This window comes from Chiroxiphia lanceolata, chromosome 6, assembly GCF_009829145.1.
Source record: "Chiroxiphia lanceolata isolate bChiLan1 chromosome 6, bChiLan1.pri, whole genome shotgun sequence".
Classification (NCBI taxonomy): Eukaryota; Metazoa; Chordata; class Aves; order Passeriformes; family Pipridae; genus Chiroxiphia; species Chiroxiphia lanceolata.
Window position 1 is genome coordinate 41,786,241 of NC_045642.1, and position 17,879 is coordinate 41,804,119.

Here is a 17,879-nt window from a genome sequence, read left to right on the forward strand (position 1 = left end):
TTTGGAGAAATGAAATCTGAAGCTTGTTTAGCATGAAAATTCAGATTTAGTTCAGGACAGTTTTTAAGGCAATCTGCCTCTTCAGTACAGAATTTATGGCACATAGTAATTCTAAGCTGAGACCATTATTTTAGTCACACTTGAAAAAGCAATGTTTTAAAAAGTTCAGATGTAGCTGCAAAGCCTGATGGACATAACTAACGCACACAAGTTACTACTTGTGCTTTTTTTTTTTAACCTAGATGCATTCTACTCTTCTGTCATCAGAGTCATTCTGATTACTTTTTTCATCCAGCCTGACTTTTCAAACCTGTTCTGCAACAAGGACCAAGGGGTTTTGTGAGAAGACAGGGCTGCCATAACACTGAAGGGCAATAAGAGGTATCGGCGTACAATAAAAGCATAATAGTATGACAGCAAGTACCTCTACAGGAAAAACTGGAGGAGCCAAGCAAGGCTTGGGCTTATTGTTGAGGGACCTGGAACCAGGACACCTGGTTTTGAGCTGCTAGGCATGGGCGTGGATTTGAAGCAGAGGGATTGAATAAATAGAAATGCAGGCATTGCAGAGTAGGCTGGCAGTTTGGAAGGTGATTTGCAGAATGATAGATATCATGGATTTGGGCAGATCAGGATTTGGTCTGTACCAGGAAGGGGAAAATGGAGGCAGAAAAGACAGAAACATGTGATAGGGGATTTAGTAAACAGCTAGAAAGAATGGGGAAGTCAAAAGACTGTTGGTCTGGGCTGAAACGGGGAAACGCTTGAGATGGGAGTTTTTGGGGATTATGGGTTATGAAACACTGGTGGCTTTGGGTCAAGGGATTGCAAACTGAGAGAAGGAGAGATAGGTCTCGTAACCGGGTGATTTAGTTAAACAGGGCACTACTCTCCGATGCATTTCTAGACAGGAGATTCTGAATTGTTGTTTTCCCCCTTTTCAGTCCTCTGTTTACACCGCTTGAAATATGATAGTATTTTTAAAAAAGCATTCTAAAATAAATTGGTGTGAAGATGATCCCTGGAAGAGAACATTACTTACCTAAATAATAAAAATAGTATGATTGTTTAAAACCATTCCAGAAACTTGGAGTTAGTTTGCTTTGTTTGTAAGTGCCTGTATGAAAGGGACTTGATATTTCAATTTAATTATATTTCATTATAAGATTAGGATCATTTGTTTGAAGGGGTATATGACTTTTGAAAATACTGCTGTTGCTGTAGAGTATGTTTCTTTTCAAAGGGCAAGAACTATGTGAGAGTTGAATGTCTTTGTCTGTGCCTTGGTTCCCTTTGTTGTGCCTGGATTTTGGGGGCTGGAGTGCTCTGAATGCATACCTTCTTCCAAGAGCAGCTGGGAAGCTTGTTTTTCATTCCCATTTTTGTGAGAATTGCTTCTGGTATCCATGCAGTAGTGTGGGTCTCTGGGGTTCCCAGGAATGTAGCCTCAGCAGTTGTGCTTGGAATGACATTGTCATTCTGGCTGGGACTCCACCTCTGTCCCTCTCCAGTCTCTGCTGTTCTTCACTGTTTTCTTCCCATGTCCAAAGCACCTGTTTTATATTTCCTCTCTTACACTCTTGTTTTCTAGCCTCTATATTAAATTAGTTTATTATTTATTTATTTTTATTGATAGATTTTTATTAGTTATTGATATTATTTTTTTATTCACTACTGAAATGTTGATGTTCAAAGGCAAAATTTTAAGTGTAAGTGTCTGATGGACTTTGAATAAGATGTTTAAAATCTGTCCTCTTAAGAAAACAAGATTTTTGTGATTACATCAGCTTTCTGTCTTGACAGCCTTCTCCATTCACTTCTGAAACACCAGATGGGAACTTCACACTGATACTCAGAATGTGCAATTCTTAGTATATGGGAGATGGAGATGGTAGGAAGCTAAAGCTTTCCTGATGTGTGATTTTGTTCCATTGTACTCAGTTTTCAGTCCTCACAAAGCGTATGAGAACATTTTGCCTTTAATTTGTGTTTTTAAAAAATATTTTCCATTATATTGTATGAAATGTCCTTAGTGCATCCTCATTCTTGCAACCTGGAGAAAACAAAAGTGCCTTCACAGTGATATACAATAAAAAAATTGATCTAGAGTCCTTAAGAATCATTATTTAATTCCTTTGCATCACTGTAAAATGCCTTACTACCCAGTTATAGGAATGAATGAGAGATGAATAGAGAGAAAAGTGGAGCAGTATTATTCTATCTTAGACTAGAAAAGGAGAAGTTGTTTGGGTAACTTCCGTAGCTGTCTTTAATGGTAAGAGCAGAAAAGATGTTGCCTTAAGGACACATTTGAGTATGACAATCTTCAGTTATGTTATGAAGGATATGGTCTGTATCAGGACCAGTGCTATTCAGTGTCTTCATCAGTGACATAGTGGCATCAGGTGCACCCTCAGCAGGATGGCCATCCAGAGGGACTTGGGCAAGCTTGAGGAGTGGGCGTATGGGAACCTCGTGAGACTTAACAAGACTAAGTACAAAGTGCTGCACCTGGATCAGGGCAACCCCTGGTATCAGTACAGGCTGGAGGATGAACAGATAGAGAGTGGCCCTGCCGAGAAGGACTTGGGAGTGCTGGTGGGGTGAGAGGCTGGACATGACCTGGCAATGTGCACTTGCAGCCCAGAAAGCCAATTGTGTCCTGGGCTGCATAAAAAAAAGTGTGGGCAGCAGGTCCAGGGAAGTCATTCTGCCCCTTTACTCTACTCTGTGAAACCCCACCTGGAGTAGTGTGTCCAGCTCTGGGGTTCCCCAGCACAGGAAGGACATCAGTCTGTTGGAATGAGTCCAGAGGAAGGCCACCAAGATGATCAGAGGGCTGAAGCACCTCTCCTGTGAAGACAGGCTGAGAGAATTGGGATTGTTCAACCTGGAGAAGAGAAGGCTCTGAGGTGACTTTATTGTGGCCTTCAGTACCTAAAAGGTGTCTACAGGACAGCTGGAGAGAGACTTTTTACAAGGGCATGTAGTGATAGGACAAGGGGGAATGGCTTTGAACTTGACACTTGATATTAGAAATTCTTTACTGTAAGGGTGTTGAGACACTGGAAGAGGTTGCCCAGAGAAATTGTGGATTCCCCATCCCTGTAAGAGTTTGAGGACAGGTTGGATAGGGCCCTCTGAGCAATCTGCTCTAGTGGAAGGTATCCCCGCCCATGCTGGTAGAGGTTGGAACTAAATGATCTTTATGGTCACTTCCAACGCAGATGATACTATGATATTATGATAAATATTCAGCATTAAAAATTAATGTGTACACTGTAGTTTCTAGGGAGAGAATTTATTGTTCAATATAGCTGTTAACAATGAATGTTAGCTTTTACTTCTGAGGAATTTTATTCAATTACATTTATTTAAAACCACAGGTTTATGATGTTTCTGTGATTACATAAAGTCTATAGTAAATCTAATTCTGAGATTATGACAACAGTGGGAGTTATGTACCTCTATCCATAACATCTTTCAAACACTGCCTAATTTTTGCCTAAATTATGCACCAGCTAACTATAGTACTCCACAGCATCCAGAAATAGAAAGGTGTGCCTCTAGTTAACTGCCCGGTATGTCTGGGAGCAAGCAACACAGAGATCTCTATGGAAAATGTGCCTTTGAGGATCCAGCATTAACCTGGTAAGTCCGTGGCTGAGTAGGATAATAAGGAGGTATCTGATCTCAAAAGGTCATAAGAAAAATGAGTAAGAAAGAGAAAGCCCCTGTTGAAATTCCTTGTTTCGACTACATTAGCCTTAACATCTTTCACAAAACAGCCAAGAACATACTATATTTAAGTGTATAGAAGTGCAAGATCCATAAGAATCTTTCAGTTGAGGGCTAAAATCAAGTGGAGTTCAACATATCTGCTCTGGGCTGCTGCTTAGCCAGTCAGAATGCGTATATTAATTAGCAGTGAGCAAGAGTCTAATTTGGAACTAGCTGCAATGTGTACGACTTCTTACTTGTAAGTTAGGAGGATGTGGGGAGGAAAGATCTTGAAGATATCATAGGCACCAGACTTGTGAATGGTGTGGTTACTTGCCAGGGAGACATGTGGCAGTGCCACAGGAAATCAGATTTCTTTAAATATGCCATTGATAGATTAATTTATTATTGCAGTGAGAATACAGTCTAGGTCTATAGAAAAATAAATTTGGAAGATGGGGGCATTAGAGGTACTAAATAATTTCTTTTGCATTATTTTTCACTATAGTAGGTAAAGAGGAGATACATTTTCTTGCCAGGTAATGAAATTAAGCTCCTAGTAAAAAAAAAAAAAAAAGAAAAAATGCTTTGTGAGTCTTCTATGGCTGGATGGTATACATTCAGGAGTTCAGAAACACAACAGTGAAGTGGCAAAGTTTCTACTGAAAGGTGCAATCAGTCGTAAAGCTGGTATATAGGACAGAAAGGCCACATGTGCCTTTCTGTAATAAGGATCCTAAAGTTTCCTATAAATTAAAGTAATGAGTCTTGCTCCACTAGGAGATCTATATTAAATAGAAATAGAATTTTAATTCACAGAGATAAATGTAAGTCGGGAAAAAAACCCAAACAAAACAAAAAAACCCTAACCCAAAACACCCAACCCATGTCTTATCTATTAGAATTCTTTGAACTAAGAAAAATAACATCCAGTGGAACTATTGCAACTTTTTAAAAAGTTTTTTACAAGTTTTTAGCAAGGACTGTTAAGCCAGCAAGGTGTCTGGAAAGTTTTATTACAGATCAAAAAAACCCCAGAAAACAAACAAAAGAGTAACTAGTCAGTTTGCTACACTGCAAGTGGCTAACTGAAGATACAGAATACAGAATGTACATGGAGTGTAAAATTAAATGTTTGAAAGGGGTTGGTTCACAAGGACTGGCATTTTATTACCTAAAGAATGAAAATAAAAACAAGTTGTTGCAAGGTAATATGGAGTGTGAATTTACAGTAGATTAACTACTCTATAGTGTTCATCTATGTGAACACGTGCTTGTGTAGCTCATGTTTGCTACACGAGATAACTCGTCCTTCATTATAATGTGGGCTGCAAGAGTCCTGTGTTCAATGACTATGAAGTTAGGGGTATGCTGTAAACTCAGACTTGAGCCTACCTCCTAGTAATTTGTTAGTACATCTGTGTTCTTTTGTTGATTATTATTAGTAAAACTAAGAGAAATTTAATAGCTTCATTAATTGGACAAGACACTGGCAGATGAAGTTCAGTGTTTACAAATAGTGCGACAATCAATAATTTAACCACTTAAATGACTAATCTAAAGCTTATTTCTTCAGGAAAGAAAAAAATGAATTTTATTTTGGAAAGCTCAGTGGAGATACCTGTTCTAAGTCAAGCAGTAAAGGCAGCAAACAAAAGTTTTTAGTTGTTTAAGGAACAGGATAAGAAATAGTATGTAATTATGTAAGCATGAATTACATAACCTCCCTTTAAAAACTGTTTTCAATTCTGGTTCCCATTCCTTAAGTGAATTCGGGGAAAAATAACTGGGATTCACAGATGAATGACCGCAACAATCAACTGCAAAATGAAATTTTAATGAGGAAGTGAAAATATTAAGTTTGTTTAGGGAGGAGATGGGCATGAAGGACTTATACAGAGCAGTGGAAGACAAGGTAAATAAAGTTGATTTTATTCATGTTTCTTATAATAAGAAGGGAATATTCAGTTTAGTAGGAAGATACTGGAATAAAAAATGATAATAAAAGTGAATAGTTATTGTCACAGAATATACTTACCTTCTGAAACTCCCTACAACAGGATACTATTAAGGCTGAAAACTTAACAGGCTGTAGTTACCTCAGACAGAATAATGAGCATTTTGCAAATGATAGATCCCTAGGTTTTAACATACAGAAATAACAAATTCATTTCCCTTATCAATAAAATATTTCAGTTAAATGCATGGAAGCTTAAATTTCTTCCATCTTCTGAGATATGTCAGATGGGATAGCGAGTTTGCTGGGCTGTTGCTCTGAACTGACCTTTTATCTTGTATACTGAAGAATGTGGGCTATGCTGCTGTTTCCATATTTGAGATTTTTTTTGCTGCATTGCTTTAGTGTAGTCAAGCTAAATATTTTCTTTATGGCAAGTGGGTTACTGAGACACTTGTGATGAAATCAATATCTGAAATTAGTGATTTCCCTAGTTATGTCAATCAAATGATTGCTAATTATTTTTGCAGAGTGCTGATGTGTTTGTCAGTATGTGTAGTGATTCACCTACAGTGTTGTCAGCATGTTAACAGTACAGTTTTTCAATTGTCCTGAAATTTTGTTGCTCAGTTTGCCCATTGCCCTACATGAGCCTAAGATGGCAACAGTACAGTTGGAGAATCAGGGCAGGTACGTTGGTGTTGAGCTGGGGAATGAGACCTGAAGATACAGTTTCGTAAGCCCCTTTCATTGGATAGGGACTTAATTGCCTTTCTTACCTTGATTTGTGATCTAGGGATCTTACTGGCTACTATGTGACTTCTGGACAGCTGAACTAGGAGGGGTTTTTTTGCTTGCACTTACTGTTAGCTGCTGGCCTTTCATGGTGGATAGATGGATAAAGACTGTGACCAAAATAATCCAGGCTACTTTTCTCTCTGCTGTGTTTCTTACCAAGCCTTAATTCTAACGTCTAAATTTTAAATTTCATGTATGTTTAGCATAAAATATTTCCATGTGCTTGCACTGCAGGACTTTCTACAGAGAGGACATTAAAATGCACAGCATGTGTGTAGATCTAGAGCCAGGTGGCTGGATCCTGGATACCTATGGGTTTTTTCTTTGTGAATAGCATGCTACTTTTCTCTGAAGTATGCTGTAAGGTAAAAAGAAGGTTTTCTTCTGCAATGCTGTATCTGTGTGAGGTCTGTATCACTTCCTGGTGGGGAGGGCTACAGTTGATATCTACCAGGCTATACTACTTTGTAGTTATTAATGCTAGTGAACTGAAGAATGTGTTGAATTGGCCAGCTTCACCAGGAGGAGGAGGAAGAGAAGGAGGGGAAACGTGGTAGGAGCTCTGACCTTCTCTGTGAGGGAGAGTGTGAGATTTCAGGTCCCAGCTATCATCAGGAATAGCTCCAGTTCTTGCAGTTGAGGAGTTTAATCACAGGGATAACATCAGACCACCCAGGCAAAGGCTATACAGAGCTGCCTCCATTTCTGCTGTGCAGTCAGTACCCAAGATCCAGCAGCCAGGATTTCTGCAAACATACTGACAGATCCATAGGAGGATGGGGTGCTTTTCTTATTGTATGTTTTTTATTTGGACAGAAGGTTGAAATTAGCAAGAAGCGGATGAGTTTACTAAACCTTAGGACCAGGGAGAGGGAGTGGGGAAGAATTGAAAGGAACACTTTATGGTGTCCTGTGGAAATGTGCCACAGGAATCCCAAAATATCGAGCTTCATCATGTTAAACTTCACCTACGACAATATTGGAAGCCACACCACTCCTCATTTACCTGTCTTTGCACAGTGTGGTACCCTGGCCTGCCTTATCCTGAACAGAAGAAAAGTGCCACAAAGCAACCTGCTGGTCTGCCAAAACACACTGTACAGGACCCAGTGGATATCAGCTCTTTCATGTCTAGAGCTGAACAGCACAACGTGGTGACTGCAACAAGACCAATAAACTCAGGGTGCAGCAAATACTTACAGGAATTTGGTGGGGATGCTTTCCCACTGAGGTGCTGTGTTTTGGGTTTTTTTCAGTGATAAGCCCTTGCTTTGACTCAACCCACTTTATCTGAATCTTAATCAGATTATTTTCCTTATATAACCATTTCATTGGTTTTACCCTTCCACTGATGGAGAGGAAGGGAAGTGTAAAGAAAAAAGGCATCTTACTGTAGGAAGAGGAGCAAGAGGCAGGAGATCAAGTCTGAGGGGCATTCTCCTCTTGTTCACACACCTCTCTGCTGGTGTAGGGCCCCATCCCCTTCTCACCCCGGCTGTTCACACAGAAGCTGGAATTACTTTTAGTTCTACTAATTTGTAGCATCAGCAGTAATGTAACCGTCTCAGCAGAGGCTGTAGGAAATGAAAATATCAATGTAGTTTCTGCAGTGCTCAAATTGAACGCCTTTTGCTCTGAGGCTCCAAAGGGAATAGGAGGAGAGGGTTTTGTTATTATGCAGTAACATCTGTAGATAGTCACCAAACAGGCCAGGCTGAGCAGCTAGAACTCATATTGGGAGAAAGATTACACCCTGATCATCAAACTTCTGGCAGGATTGTGCCTTATAAAAATCACTCCCACTGGGAAGTTCTGAGGCAGAGAGTGTCTAAATGAAAGCCTGACTTTTTCAGGAGAAGGAAGAGGGGAGTTCAGCCATCCGCAGCAGCAGCGCTAACTTGAGTTTTCTTTTTTCATTGTTAAATGGATGCATATGCTGGAGACACTACAAAGGAATTTGCAAGTTTGTCAGGTTTCCCAGGAATGTCTCTGGCAGGTCTTTGTCTGGAACATTTTCTGGAGACTGGAACACTTGTGCTCTGTATGCATATGTATATCCTGTAAGCTGGTAGGCTCAGAGAGCAGAGAAGGAATGTCACAGGCCTTTGGCCAGATCAGCCTTGGTAAACACACAGATTTCACACTTCCTAGCCTACTAGCCCCAGTTCTTCTCTTCTGGCTGGTTCCTCCTGCAAATTTAAGTCTGTACGTAAAATGAGGGTGCTTTAGTAAGGGGTACAGTCAGCAAGATGGCCTGGGTAAAAAAAGGTGGTTCTAGAAAGATCTGTATTGCGTGGTTTCCTCACAGAATTTGTAGTGGGATATTTTGTGCCACTATTCAGACAGTGATTGTGTGTGTGTTTTATTTATGGTTTGGGGTTTCCTTTGCCTCTTGAGAGAGTGGTGTTTATTTCCCATACTAGGATGGCCTTCAGTATCTTGTTGCATTAAGGAAGGCAAGGCAGCTGGACTGTTTCCAGTAGTACTGGCAGACCTGTGTGCTGTGTTAGACCAAGTCATGCTAGCCTGCGCTAGATCACGGATGTACATAGGAGCTCTGTGGTAAAGCCAAGAAAATACAACATACAGTGGGGAGAGAAGAGATTAACAGTGAGTATTTATAGTTATAGCATCTAGTCATAGTCATCTCTGAAGGCAGAAAAATATAACTGAAAGAATAAAGCAAAATTCTCTTTCTTTCCTTTTTTTTTTTTCTTTTTTTACAAATGGCAAGTTCTTAGCTCTTCCCCTTTGTTCAAAATTTTACTGGTCTTGAAAGCCTTAGATGTATCTGTCTGAGAAAGGCTTGACTATAATGATAAGGAAGTGACTATCAACTACAGTGATAAGGAAGCCAGGTAATGAAAGAAAAAACACATTTCATTTACAAGGTATTGGATAAAGATGGCATTGCTGGATGAAAAATAAGTAATAAAATGGAGAATTAGGGATTGACTCAAGGGTTCTTGAGGGAGTCAGACTGGGTAAACATGTGCAGAGAGAGCACATGGGTAGAAATAGATCAAAGGGCTAAGGAGAACACATTACAAATGTTGAGACATTTTTGCACATTTTCAGTTTTCAGGTGGAATGGTTCCCTCTTTGAGCTTATGATGCAGTGTCTTGTCCTGTCTGACACATCAAAACTTTAAGATTCTGGTCTGGTCATAAGGTAGAGTAGCAGTGATCTTATGTGCATCTTACCATGATCCTTGTCCAATCTTTCTTTAAACAAAAAAGTTTCTTAATAAACTTTATATATACCTTTGAAACTTGTTGATAGGTTACATTGTGCTGAAAACTTTGTCTTCTCTCATTTCTGACTGTGAACTTTTTATCATTTTGAAGGTTTTTTTGGAAGAGACAAAGTAGGCCTATGATTACTGCATTCTTTTGGCATACCTCTTAGCCTTGGTGTTTGAGATATGGTTTGAACTCTGGAAATCTTATCCTCCTCCCTAGTCAGAAAGATCCAAATGGAAATGTGAGATGCGTGAACTGGAGGGGGGATGCAAGTGTGTCTCCAAGTAAGAGAAATGATTTTAAACTTTGTAGATTTTTGTAGATCTCCAGTCCCCAGCACTTTATAGGCATATGACTGGCTTCTGCCAGAAAAATGCTAAACCTGCCAACTGGGGAGGGTCAAGTAAGCAATTTTTGTAGTGTACTGCTTGCTCAGTGTTGTAACATATAGTCCAGTGAAACTCAGGATCTGCTGTTCAGGATGTTGGTAATGAAAATTTAAGTAACTTTTTCACTGCCTGCCAATAGGGACAGAATAACAACTTCTAGTGATGATGTGTCAACCTATTCATCCTGGTTGACTCCTGTAAATTAGCAAGAGAAACACTCAGGCTTTCAGGGGGCTTATCATGAATCTGTGGAGGCTGATCTGTAGCACTGGTTATTGGTTGTGGGGTTTTTTTGGTCATTGTTATAATTTACTGATTTAGCTTCTTTGAACCATTAGAGAAGATCAAAAAGAAAATACTAACTTTATTATAGAAACAAGATTATTGAATATGATCATGGAAACTCTGGAAGGACTAGTAAATGTAGATCAGAAAAGTTAAAGATATTAAGCTCTTCTTCTGACTCTTCCTTGTGATTGCAGTCATTAACTTACCTTGTAACACTTAAAAATAAATGTATAAAGGTGTCTTGGTTTGAGACAGTTTGGAGAGGCAGAGACCTCATACAGAAGTCTCCTCTCTCAGATTCAATACCTCTGGTTTCTCCAATACAGAGAGAGAGAGAGACCAAATATGCCCAGGTGTAAGTGAAAAAATAACTCTGTACCAAGATTAATGCTAATAACAATACTGATAAAACTGAGTTAAACCAACTGATGAGGAGGAACTTCCCGAGCCCCACCCACCAGACCAAATCAAGATGGTGGCTGGTCTCCTCCCCCTGGAAAAAAACCGCAGCCACAGGACAGAGACAAGATGGCTGCCCATCCATGTGGTTTGCCTCCCCCATGCCTGGGAATCGTGTCAGGAAAGCCGGAGAGTCAGTGTTGGCAGGAAATGGCAGATAGTGGGATTTGATACTGGCAGACGCTTGCGTGGCATTGTAGTGAGGCTGCAGTGCCGGTACAGGCAGTTGGGGCAGGACTGCGGACCCCCCAGGTGACTGGAAGGACCCGCAAGACACCTGTTGGATCCACGACAAGACTTGGTTGTTGCAATTTCGATGTTTGTTGGTCGAAGTGGTGGTTGCAGTCTGGATCCGTCAAGGTGATGGTAGAAGCCTCAAAACTCAGTTGTATATGCTCAAGTTCAGGTGGGAATGCCTCCAATACCTCCCCTGGAGCAGGAGTTTTGCACTGGATGATGTAATACTGTGAGTGTGGGATACTAGGGAGTCTGACACTTTCTAAGATTTTGCAGCTGAGTTCATTATGGCTTGTCAACAAGAGCTGAATACCTTCAGGCTTGGTGTGAATGTTTGGGGGAGTTATCACAGCTGAGTAATCTATGTAAGGAAAAAGAAACACTACCCCACCTCTTAGGGTTTGCTTCTTTCCTTATCTTGTTTAACACCCAGCTTGTAGGCTGAGGTGTTGGATGTGCACGTCTTCAGCCCCTGGCCTGAGTGGCCACTCTGGACACTGTTAGCAAAGCACACTGCTGATTGAGCCAATAGTCCAGTCTCTTACAGCACCTGGGCGGTCACTGCAGGTGATCCAATGCTCAAGTGAGTGAATCACTGGCAGTTCAGTCTCTTTAAAGAAGGCAAAACAACGAAAAGGCATATTAGGAGGAAAAAGAAAAGGTGGATACCAGAATTTTTGTGTAATCCAGGACAAAAGTATTTTAGCATTATGCAGTAATTTGTCTTTTGGCTTATTAGCATTCTACTGAACTAAGTATAACAGTGCATATATGTGCTGTTTCTAACACAGGGCTCTATTTATTGATATGGCTGTGGCAACCCACATGTTCTTCCCTCCCCTGTTTCTTTGTGTTATATGTTAAATAGAAGTACATGAAGTGGGCTTTTCTCCTTCCATAAGAGCTCTTTGGTATTTACTATCCCATGATGTTCTTTTGTCAGCATGTTCCTTTCAGCTTCTGATGTTTTTGCTGTCCCAGACAGTTTGAAAATTGTGGCAAAACTTTATGAATCTTTCTGTCTTGAGAGGTGTTAGCTGTGTATTGTCTTTTATAGACTCCATGAAGAATGCATTCATGTGAGGAGAGATGTTTGAAAATAGGGATGCTTGAAGTGTGCATTGCAGCATGCACAGGTCTCCTGTCATACTGTCAGTGTCAGGAAAAACACTCTGAACTCCATTGCTGCTAATGAGAGGAACAGAAGTCTTAGCAAGCAGGAGAGTTTGAACCCATCTTGTTGCAACTCAGTGTGAAAAATAACTTTATTCTTGTAGATCCACACTAACAACCACCTTCTCTGTTGAGCCCACTAGCCTGACTTTCTAGGGTTTAGGAGTATTTTTTTAATTCATTTGTTTTTTGCTCCATTGTTACAATTTCTGCAGCTACAAGCTCTTCTTTATGGCTCTTTTGGTCCAGGTGCTATACATTACCTTCTTTTACACCAAAATACCAACTGATTTGTTGCTAAGTATTTGCCTCTGTGAAGGGAATAATGCAGTTCCATCAGGTGCACAGGAAGACTAGAAAATGAAGCCCCTGCTGACCACGGATGTGTTGGGGGTGTCTCAGCAATACTTCAATGCAACATCCTAGCAAGCTAATTATAGCAGCTGAAATGTTTCAGTGCATGGCATAGCAACAAGCAGTAACACCCGCCTGGCTGGACTGGCTGCACTGGCTGCAGCTAAACCTTGCTGGTATTCGCTCTCTCATTCTGAATCCCTTGCCCATGTTTAATCTGCTGTACTTTAAACACCTGTCTATCTGGAATGTGTGAAATGGCCCTACTACCCATGCGAAGCTATTTGCTCACCTGCTTTGCTTAGAGAGACAGCTTTCAAATAAACAATGATACAATGTTAGAGAGGAAAGCATGTAAGCATGTCACAATAATAGAGCGGGATTGAGGCCATAATTCATCAGACTAAATGCATCTTAGTATCAAGATGATGAGAAGAGAAAATGTGTAAGCAAAGTTGTGATCATTGTTGCTGACAAGCTAAGAATTGTATATAACCTGTTCCGTTTACCATGTTGCCCTCTGTGTTTGCATCATTACCATTCTTGCTTCTTTTCAGACAATAAACTCTTTGTAGCCAGCAACTGTCATTGTTAGGTATTTGTATAGTGCCTGGCACAATCAGAACTAAACCTAAATCGAAGCTTTCTGTTATTGCAATGAAGAAACTTAAAATTTTAATTAAATTCTACAGAACACAACAACATTTAAGGGTGAGGTATGGACATCAAAATGACACCTAATGCTGTTTTCCATATAAGGTGGATAGCACTGCCCATTACTAAACTTGCCTGATATGTCCCACTGTAAGATCTTGTCTTAAATTAATTGTAGTGCTCTGAAATGTCATCTATTTGGATTCATATTTTCTGTATTTATTGTTCAGTGTTCAGAACACTTCAGGCAAGATGAAGTATTCCAGACAAAACCAAGGCTGGATTAAAAAAAATATTGTGTGCATTTTAATATCTGCACAACTTTTAGTTTAAATCTCTGGATCTCCCATGCTTTGAAATAGCAATTTGGAATTTAAAGTTTTGTCCGAGCTTGATTGCACAGTAATTATTTGAAAAGCTTCAAGTGAAATATGCTCAGCAATACCTGCTAGACCTTCTCAACTTCCTGAAGGTTCCCTCCCCACTGAGCATGCTAAACTGAATTTCTCTTTATCCCTAGTGTACTCCTTTTCTCCTGTGTTCTCAGTGACCTGGTCCTTGATGGTTTGGGGACTTGTCTGACTTGAGTACAGAAGGAGTGGGAATTCTGCCAAGGTGTGGAGAACACCTAGGAGAAGGAGGCTGTGAAACTTGTGCCTGGACATAATTTGGGAGAAGACACTGAGAACCATTCAGATGAAAGAACAGTTAGCAAAAGGAGTGGACTAGGGAGGAGAATAGAACTAGAACCACTTGGATAATAGGATATGTGAGGAATTAAGAATGGAAGTGTGGAAAAACAGATCAAGTAACTACTCCTGTGGAAAGTTTCAGGCCTGAAATGGTGTGTCTCATAGGCCAGAACTAGTAGGGAGGCCAGTGCTGCAAATCTGTTAGAACGAAACTGTACTGAGAAAAACAAGGAGAATGACACCTGCAGAAGCTGGAACTGACTAGGTGAGAATAGTGACACACAGATGAGAAGCAAGAATGAGAAAAGAATAGAGCTGAGAAGGGATGAGATGAAAGTGGATGGCTGCTTTTGGAGAAGTGGGCAAAAGCCAAGTGTGTAACCACTAGAATCTAATTCTGCCCAGAACTTGATGTAGGAATTAAAGATTTCTGAACTTACAAAATGCTTAGGTGCCTTGTACTACTAAACCACAAAAGGAGTGACAACCTCCTTCAGTGGCAATGTTAGTTCACGTTCTGGAGTTCATTGAGAGGATATGAGGTCTGTAATCCTGAACAAGCCCATTTTAAGTATGTGTAGTTATTTAATGAAGCTGGTTTGTACTCGTTCAAGTAATTGTGCACAAATTCTGGTAAAAGAGCATTGTTAAGCTATGCTTAAGTTACACCTTTAAGTGACCTAATAACAATCACCTTTGAGTTCTGGAGCAGGTGCAGGGCTAGTTGTTAGATTCTTCTGTCTGTGTCCGATGTTTCATTGGCTATATGCCTTTCAGTTGCCACCAGAGTGAGGAGGGCCAACATAAGTAAGTTTTGCTGTTTGATCCTAGTCTTGGTGCAGAACTGGGTGTTTTCACTGCTAAAAAGTAACACATGATCATGTAATTAAAGGGAGTCATAAACTTAATTCTGGCAGGGCTTGACTGGGAGGCCTTTGCAAAGTTAGCTTTTCAATGTTTGTAGTGTTTGGTGACCTTCATTTTTTTTTTTCCCCAAGTGTAAACCATTACACTGCTGTAGTAGATCCATTGTGTTGTGTATTTAGGCTTTCTTCAATACATTAACAGATAGCATCTGTGTGCAGTTTGGTCTTTCAAGAAGATAAGTAACTCAAGAAGAATGCTCAGAAAAAGAAACAGATACATATTATACGCTTAAAAACTCACAGATAACTTCTTTAGAGCTTTATCTAGCAAACATACACCTAACATGATTTTAGTACGTTTACTTGTGTGAACAGTTTGCAGGTGGTTGTGTGGGAAGCTTCTTTTGTGTGTGGTCGAGTTTGGTTTTGAATTCTATATCCAAGGTACATATGCTTTTGTGTTGTGCCTGTATGTATGTATAGAGAGGGGTAGGGAGAGGACATGTGCATGTTGTTGGCTTAGTTACACAGCTCATGATGACTGGAGCGATAGTCTGGTCTCTGCTCAATGTAATATGAGCTTCTAGCTTTTGATTACTGCACGTGGATTTAATTTTTTCACATGGCAGGAACATGATGTTGCTTTCTTACTTTGGGATTTTTCTCCCCTCTTTGTTCTTCTGTGAATGGAAGGGTTGAATTTTCATGCTAGCATTTGAATTCATTGCAAGCACAGTATCTGCTGGTGTCATCTCTTCCACTGCTTTATGCAACTAACACAGGTTTTTTGTGTCTGAAGATTTCCCTTTTCTAGCAGTTTCACTTTTCTTAGTAAGTGTTACATAGTGATACCTTTTGCTCTTTTCTTGGCTTTTAATTGTTTCTGATAGTTTGTTTGGGTTTGTTTTTGTTTTGTTTTTTTTGCCTCTTTAGTTAACAAACCTGAACTTGGCAAGTGGAGCTATAAGCAAGGGGAATGCAGCTGCCCCACAGAGCTACCGGTCACCACTCAACAAAAGAGGGTCACTGTTGGCTGTTCAGTCAGACACTCATAGAGCTGACAAAAGATCTGTCTCTTCAGCAGTCAGGTAAGTTAAAATTGCTGCTCTAGCTTTTGGAAGAAGAATGCAATGCACTCAGGAGCTCATTTGTAATTTGTGTTTGGCTTCTTGCTTAGATGCTGGAGTGTGTCCAGAGAAGAGCAGTGGAGCTGGTGAAGGGTCTAGAGCACAAGTTTGAGGAATGGCTGAGGGAGATGGGGTTGTTTAGCCTGGAGAAAAGGAGTCTTGGGGGCAACACAACATTGCTCTGTACAGCTGCCTGCAAGGAGGTTGTAGCAAGGTGTATGTTGGTCTCTTTTCCCAAATAACAAGCAATAGGACAAGAGGCTTCAAGTTCCATCAGGAGAAGTTTGGATTAGATACTAGAAAAAATTTCTTCACCAAAAAGGTTGTCAAACATTGGAATGGGCTGCCCAGGAGATGGTGGAGCCACTTGGAAGTGTTTAAAAAATGTGTAGATGTGGCACTTAGGGACATGGTTTAGTGGTGGACTTGGTAGTGTTAAGGCTAACAGTTGGATTTGAGGATCTTAAAGGTATTTTCCAGCATAAACAGTTCCATGATTCTGTCTAAGAGCTTAGTAATCGTTCTTCTCAGATCTGGAAACTAGGCCTATGATAATAGTTATGTTCCCAGAGCTGTCAGGTTCATGGTGAAATAAGGACCTGGATGAACATGTAGGCTGAGAGGGAAATGTCTATCTTTGATTTCTCTGCATCTGTAAGTTCAAGTTTGCTGGTGTTGAGACATATGCAGAATGCTGCAAAAATCTCCACTATGTCCTCATCTTCATACTTTTCCTGTGAATATCAAGTTTAGATTGTTCAAAGATAGAACAGCATAGATAGAGCAGTGTTTATTAGATTTTCTTTTCCAGATGGCTTCTTTATGCTCCATATGAATTTTGGATGTTGGAATTTATATTTATAGCTAATATGCTCATGGGAATCAGGGCAGAGGACTGTGATTCTGCAGTAAAACCATTCTTCCTGGGATTGAAAGAGTATCAAGATTGACTCACAGGAGTCTAGATCTTGTAGACTAGGAGCAAGTCAAGCTTGCTGTGGTAACTAGGCTGAATACAAGCCTGGAACTGTTGGAGATTTGAGTTCTTCCTTTGCCACTCCAGTAAATATTATTTATTCCTTTGCCTAAGCTTTCATTTTTGTCTTTTAAAACAGAATAATGAAGCAGAGCTTCTCCAGCACATGAGTTTAGGACTGGAAAGCACCGTACACATGAAAACACTGGTTCTTGTCATTGGCATCTGAATACTGCTGGAAAATGGAGGGAGGTGAGAGAGGGAGACACACAGTGCAGAAGGCATGTGACCGTAGTGGTCATCCTTTCCCACAAGGGTCCTTCAGTAGGAGAATTGTAATGGGATTTGGAAAGCTCAAGTAAAATTGTTCTTATTCCATCAGTCACTGCTTTTCACCCTGCCTAAAGAAGAGGAATGTGAGAAATGAATTCCTGGCCTGTTTCTGTTCCAGGACAATGTTTGCCTCTGGGATTTAAAGTTATTGAGAGAGGTGGTAGTGATTCTGCTCTTGGAGCCCAGCCAGGCAAGCTATTACCTAATCCAAATAAAGAACTTATCCAATAGGTGTAAACTGCGTTTTCTTCTTACACAGCTTGGGAGAGCAGCAGCATGCAGGATGTCCTAGAGCTTCCGTTCTTTTTTTTGACTCTGCTTGCACCTTTTCATGGGCTCAGAGATATAGCTGCAAACCCCACCATTTAATGCCCAGAACTCTGCTCTGAATGACTTTCAGGGCTGTACCTCATCTAGCATTGTGTGCATGTAGTTAAAATTTCTGTTTTATTTTCTACAGCAATCTGAAAATGCTTCAGAATTTTCCCATCACAACAGATAAAAGATTCCATCTTCAAACCTTTTATGAATCATTTAGTCTTTCAGTACTTCAGTTGCTCTGTTTTTTGTCCTCAGAGAAAGTGACAGAAAGATGTCTTAAGACTCTTTATTG

At 40.2% G+C, this 17,879-nt stretch overlaps 1 protein-coding gene across 13 annotated transcripts in view; it reads left to right on the forward strand.

The window, feature by feature from the left end:
- Window positions 1-17,879, forward strand: part of TTLL5 (tubulin tyrosine ligase like 5) — a 138,933-nt gene that overhangs the window by 68,520 nt on the left and 52,534 nt on the right. For 11 of the 13 annotated variants that reach the window (XR_004357492.1, XR_004357493.1, XR_004357494.1 and 8 more), the window contains one exon: window positions 15,764-15,918. The exons of 1 other annotated variant lie outside the window; for it this stretch is intronic. Coding sequence is in view for 9 of the 12 variants with exons in the window: in XM_032690063.1 (XP_032545954.1) it covers window positions 15,764-15,918 (155 nt within the window). In the remaining 3 variants the exon portion in view is untranslated. Of the gene's footprint in view, window positions 1-15,763; window positions 15,919-17,072; window positions 17,566-17,879 lie in introns of those variants that run through there. One more of the 13 variants, XM_032690072.1, reaches the window with a different exon arrangement.